A 6,000-nucleotide genomic window follows, 5' to 3' on the forward strand; every position below is an offset into this window, starting at 1 on the left:
CAGGACTCTAACGCTGCATGGCTGCAGTGCTAACCACTGAGCTAACTGCTGTAGTGCTAGTCCCAAACCAAACAAGGACTAAATCTGAAAGGAGTGCGTGTGTTCACATGGGTTTCCATGAGTTTCCTCTGGGCACTTTGGCTTCCTCCCATGCTCCAAAGACATACTGATGGGTAATTTAGATGTGTGCCCTATGTTGCACAGTGACCAAGACTGTCTATAACTACGGAATATGCATATACAAGGCATAATATATCTGCTCCAGTGTTGCTACACTAGTGAAAGAAATGAAATCTCTCTAGTCCGGCATCTGATTTTCTAGCACAGCTAATCTTCACTAATCCAGAAATAAAAGATTGACTAGAGAGAATCAGCGACAAGTCTCCGCTGCTTAAATAGCAAATCTGTGCTGGCGTCCTATGCACTCTCCATTTACAAATACATTTCCTCTATCCTCTAAACCATCCCGTAATCCAGGATATTTGATAATCTGTTGCTCATAATGGTCCCATTATTGCTGGATCAAAGGATTTTTTTTTTTTTTACCCAACTATTTGATATCTTCTAATTTCAGTGTCTAAGTATCCGCCTTCTGGGGAACAGGCATATTTCTAAGTGCACATGCTGCTTATGTCGAAGAATTTAAGAATTAACATCACTATCTTTTTTTCGGATCAGAAAGCAGTTTTTCCTTAGACAAGCAAGACCAGATCTTAAATTTGTAATTCAATTATAGGTTAATGAAGCATTGTAAGCAATATTTATAACTGCGTTTTTATAAAGTCACAAGCCAATTATGCAAAATGTCTATATAACTTTCCTCACCTAGCAATGTAAATAGATTTAACCTTTCTATTAATTACTTGTTCATGCGGAGCTCTGCCTTCAATAATGCAGCATTTCCTGTAATAGCATTATTTTTCAAAGACATGACTTTTTTTTTTCCAAATTTACACCATTTTAATGAAAAATGTAACCCCATTCTTTGCCCACTGCTCATTATCAGACCAATATGCTGCAAGCCTCTCTGACGTGCGGATGAAATTAATTTCATTATTGCATTTGGCTAGTTCACTCTTCCATTTTCTTACCCATTTCTTCCTTCATTATGATGTTGTGTTCTCATATTATATTCAATACAATGTAGGAAAAGCCATTACGAGGAGAAATATAACTTTGAGGCTCTCCAAAGGACGCACAGGGTTAATGTTATAGCTCAAAGGTCACGGACCTGATTTATTCCGCACTGGATCATTTCTAGCATGGCATTTCTTCTCGACACTGTATTACAACGCGTTTCTGCCCATTTAATGTTTGAGGGGAGGGTTAATTGGACATTACTGGGCAATAATTTTCTAGAACAATTAAATCTGCTAATGTAACCGGACCTCTAAAGTGTGCCATGTTACTCTAGTCTTATAGAGATGTGCATGGTGTGGAAGTATGGTATTACAGCATGCATATGGAAGAAAAACGCAGGGATCAGGATGGTAAAACTTTCCCCAAATAAGGAATGTTGAGTGAGATTTATTGAAACTGGCACAATGCCAGGTCTGACCGCACATCATGACTCTAAAGCTCTACTTACAGAGAACCTGTAACCTTCTCTGATGTCAGTGAGCGCCATGAAATAATAATTCTGGAACATCTTTTCTTAAAACTCTGTTGTGTTATTCCTTTGTTTTTCTCCTAGAAGTTTGTGAATAAATTGATAACTGGTGTTACAGGTTGGGGGTATGTCTATAGGACGCTATGCAATGTCAGGCTTTGTAATGGCACGCCTCTTAGTTGTCAATTTATTCTTACATTTATAGGAGGAACAACAGAGAAATGACACCGTAAAGTACTATAAAAAAGGTGATCCAAAATGGCTGTCCCATGGAGAGTACCAGCATTTACTAAAATAGATATGATCTAGCATGGAGTATTGGTTAATGTAAAATTCACACAATATAAAGGAATGTATGTTCTCTTGAGCCCATGCTTCTCTGTCAATGATGAAGCCTGTATGCTGTAGCCAACACGGATTCTCTGTGCTGATGAGGCTATATCCAACTATATACCTAAATCCATATACATGATAAAGTACAACACTTATACACACACCTCTCATAGAGGACTAACACTAATGTTAGCCTTCGATTTTAGTGACAGATTTTCCATTCCTTTATATCCTATGTATATTGAAAAGATCCCCCTCCAGACCATTTTTCACATAAATTCTGGTGATCATTGCAAAGAGATTGCACTGTATATATGGATAAAGGTAGATAGTTGGATATAGTTTCGTCACTAGATTTTGTAGATCCACAACATAGAAAATCAGTGTTGTCTACAGCATACAGGCTTCATCGTTGACAGAGAAGCATGGCCTTCAGGTAATATATACAGTGTTCCCCAAAAATAAGACAGTGTCTTATATTAAATTTTGTTCCTAAAGATATGCTATGTCTTATTTTCAGGGATGTCTTATTTTATTTTTGTGCGCGGCTACCACCACTATGCTACGCTGAGATGTGCTTGCTGCGCAAAGACTGTATGAAGAAAAACATTGCAGCTGGCTGAACGCTGTGTGCGGTGCTCCGTGTGCACAGGTATGCCGGCTGCTGTGATAACGTACGTTATATCCACTGTTCCTGCTGCTGTGGGATGAGCTGGGAGAGTGGACCCCCCGCCACATACAATGGTTAGTGTATGCACAGCGGGCATCTCCCAGCTCATACTACAGCAGGGGGAACAGTGGATGCAATGTATCGCATCAGCAGCCGGCATACCTATGCACACGAAACATCATGCACAGTGTTCAGCCGCTGCAATGCTTTTCTTCATACAATCTTTGTGAAGAAAGATTATTATTGGGGGATGTCTTACTTTCGGGGAGTGCCTTATATTAGGCAATTCAACAAAACCTCTAATATGTCTTACTTTCGGGGATGACTTATTTTCGGGGAAACAGGGTATGATCTCATTAAAGATAAATACAGAGAGATCAAGGCTCTTGGATGGCCATCATACCTTCTAGGATCCTGTGTTTTTTATGCATTTTGTACCATCACGGAGGCGCCTAATTTGCTCCAAATGTATTGTGCATCAGGACATTAACCTCAAACACACCGCTAATGTCATAAGAACTATCTTCAGTGTAAATAAGAACAAGGAGTACTGGAAGCGATAACTAACCCACAGAGCCCTGAATTCAACCTCATCCAGTCTGTCTAGGATTACTTGAAGCGACAGAAGGATTTGAGCAAGCCTACATCCCCAGGAGATCTGTGATTAATTCACCGAGCTCTTTGGAATAACTTCCTTACGAAGTTCTTTTAAAAACTGTATATAAGTGTACCTAGAAGAATGTAGGCTATTTTTTAGGCGAAGTATAATCTCAGTTGATTCAATGTAGTTTTTTCTTTTGTTGATTCACCTAAACATAAACTATTAACACTTCTATCTTTTGCACAGTACTGTATGTATGTGTGTATGTACAGTATGTGTGAGCATATGTGCCTAGCCCCACATGCATTAATCTAGAAATTCTGCCCAAAAATGGTCCGCATTCCATTTGAATCGGAGATTGCTCCGTGGTTGGAACTTTTCAGCTTCCAATATTTTCATATATAAGTGATGGACTAAAGGTAGAAATATTTTTCATCTCCTTTGATTTGATGTGAACATTAGGTTGTAAAGATAGCTCGCTGATCCATCATCCATCCGGTCCTAAATGTGCCAGGTTATTGAGACTTTGCTCTACATTACTTTTTTATCAAGATTGGAAAATCTATAAAGCTTAATATTTGCCGTAAAGCTGGAGTTTAATTTTACAGGTACATAAGATGAATTTACTAGGTGACTCTTATCTGCTCACATGTTTATCCTTGAAACCTCAGTAAAACATAAGTCAAGTAAACTACCCCTCTATACATTCACAAACCTAATCAGATATCTATCCTTGTAATATGGATCAGGGGAATATAAAACGTACTCTGAATATGTTGAGTGGGGACAAAATGCTGGACACTACTAATATTTGACTGGAAAATTCATACCATTTTAATAAAACCAAGTTAAACTTGCACGCGTTTTGTTTTAAGATCTGAAGATTTTCTTTTCCTATTTTCCTGTAACCAAACAGTGGACGCACTGTTGGTAATTGTCAAGATTGTGTGTAAAATACTCATCCATCATTGTGAGCCCCTGGTCAGAAAATGACAATGCAGTAAATATCTTCAGCAACCACCTTTTAATGTACAAGCTGTTTTCAGTAGGAATTTTCAGCTCTCGCATAAACCACACTGTCATGAGTGACTGCCTGTGCTCCAAAGTCATTACTATTGAGATGATAGGACATCTTTCAGCCGATAACCGAAAAACTTTAAATGTCATATCAAGTTTCTGAAGCCATTTTCAATCCCCCTGCTCAAGGTTGCCTGAATATTGAATATGCCGGCGTTAAGAAGGCGCATATCTTTGGGAGGGATCATTCTTGAAAATGAGCACTAACGATTTGAGGAGTCAGCCGCAGAAAGTCACTTAATCATCCGCCAGTGTGGCCGTCTTTTTCCGCACTCGTGATAAGTCAAGATCATTGTCTCTTAATAGTCGCTTTCTAGAAAAAGATCACAATGTAGGAAAATAGATTTCTTGGGAACATTAAACTGCGGTGCTGATTTCATTGCAAATGTAAAGTTTCCTCCCGACACTGAGACTTTATAACCAGGAAGACAAGCCTGCATATTCTTTGTAATAAATGCAAAAGAAAATAAAATATATTTACTTCTGATGCGTTCTCTTTATCAGGTCTGTTTTATGTGCAAATGCAAATTACCCTGATAAAGATGTATTGCCACCATCAATATCCTCCCCTCTCTGACCAGATCAGCTATAAACAACTACTTTACAAAATCGCTTCCTTCTAGAGACTGTCCTTTTAATACCAGTATATATTTTCCACCGCTTCTTTTTTTTTTTCCTATGCCGCTGCACTTACAGCATATTTTTTGCTTTTCCTCCTACTTTCAACTTCAGCCCTAAATTACCTTTTCTGTGTACTATAAATTGGAAATATAATGCAATGTATGTTTAAAATGTAATTCAGTTTAATAACCTAGCATTTTCTTTTCTTCTAATTTCCACAGAAAACCAAAAACCTCAATTTGAGAGATCACGTTCACGACCAAATATCCACTCTACAACTACGAGGGCTCCAGTTGCTAAGGAACTCACTTACGAGTTGGATTCTCACGCTTCTGCGACAAGAAGCAAGGTTAACCCCAGGAAAGAGGTGTGCAACTCCGAAGGGCACAAAGACAAAGGGGCAGGTCACAGTACTGCGGTCAAGGCAGAGTCCATTCCAGAAGTGGAAGCTTTACTTGCAAGATTGCGGGCTCTCTAAGTGATGTGGTCCTTTCTTCTTTTATGATAGCCATACGAGCCAAATTGCGAGAAACCATTGAAAGTATCCTATGCAATCTGAAGCATTCCATTACTACCTATACAATTGGGTTTTCTCTTAAACATTCCTTCCCAGGCCCACATTTAGACCATATCAGTTAAAGGCTGTAGTACACAACTCTTTGGGCAATGCTTCCAGAAGGCTGTAGACAGAACTCTTACTCTGACTTCTTACATTGTGTGTTTCCTAACAGGGAATTCTGGTTACAGCCTATCCACAGGATAAGGGGTATGTTGCTAATTGTGGAGGTCTGACCACTGGAATCTGACAGATCACAAGAACTAGCTGGGTACTGTACTATCTAGGATGGTTCCAACTAAAGTTCATGGAGAATACCACACATTTTCAACCTGCCACTCAGTTCAAAGTGGGATACAAAATATATCAGTTAAGTGGCCAGACCCCTATCAATCAGCAAGTTACTGTCTATCCATAGGATAATTTGTCCTTAGAATAATCCTTAATCCTAAAAGTTGTGTGCTAGCTTCAGCTGGATACTCACACTCCAAATAATCTTACATATATAATATATATTTATATTTATCTGGCAC

The 6,000-nt window shown here is 38.8% G+C and overlaps 1 protein-coding gene across 1 annotated transcript in view; it reads left to right on the plus strand.

The window, feature by feature from the left end:
• Positions 1-5,389, plus strand: part of DIAPH3 (diaphanous related formin 3) — a 458,292-nt gene extending 452,903 nt beyond the window's left edge. Inside the window, exon 28 of the mRNA XM_075265434.1 lies at positions 5,133-5,389. Within this exon, the coding sequence (XP_075121535.1) occupies positions 5,133-5,389 (257 nt within the window). The remainder of the gene's footprint in view (positions 1-5,132) is intronic.
• The last annotated feature ends 611 nt before the right edge of the window (positions 5,390-6,000 follow it).

This window comes from Leptodactylus fuscus, chromosome 2 (genome assembly GCF_031893055.1).
Source record: "Leptodactylus fuscus isolate aLepFus1 chromosome 2, aLepFus1.hap2, whole genome shotgun sequence".
NCBI lineage: Eukaryota > Metazoa > Chordata > Amphibia > Anura > Leptodactylidae > Leptodactylus > Leptodactylus fuscus.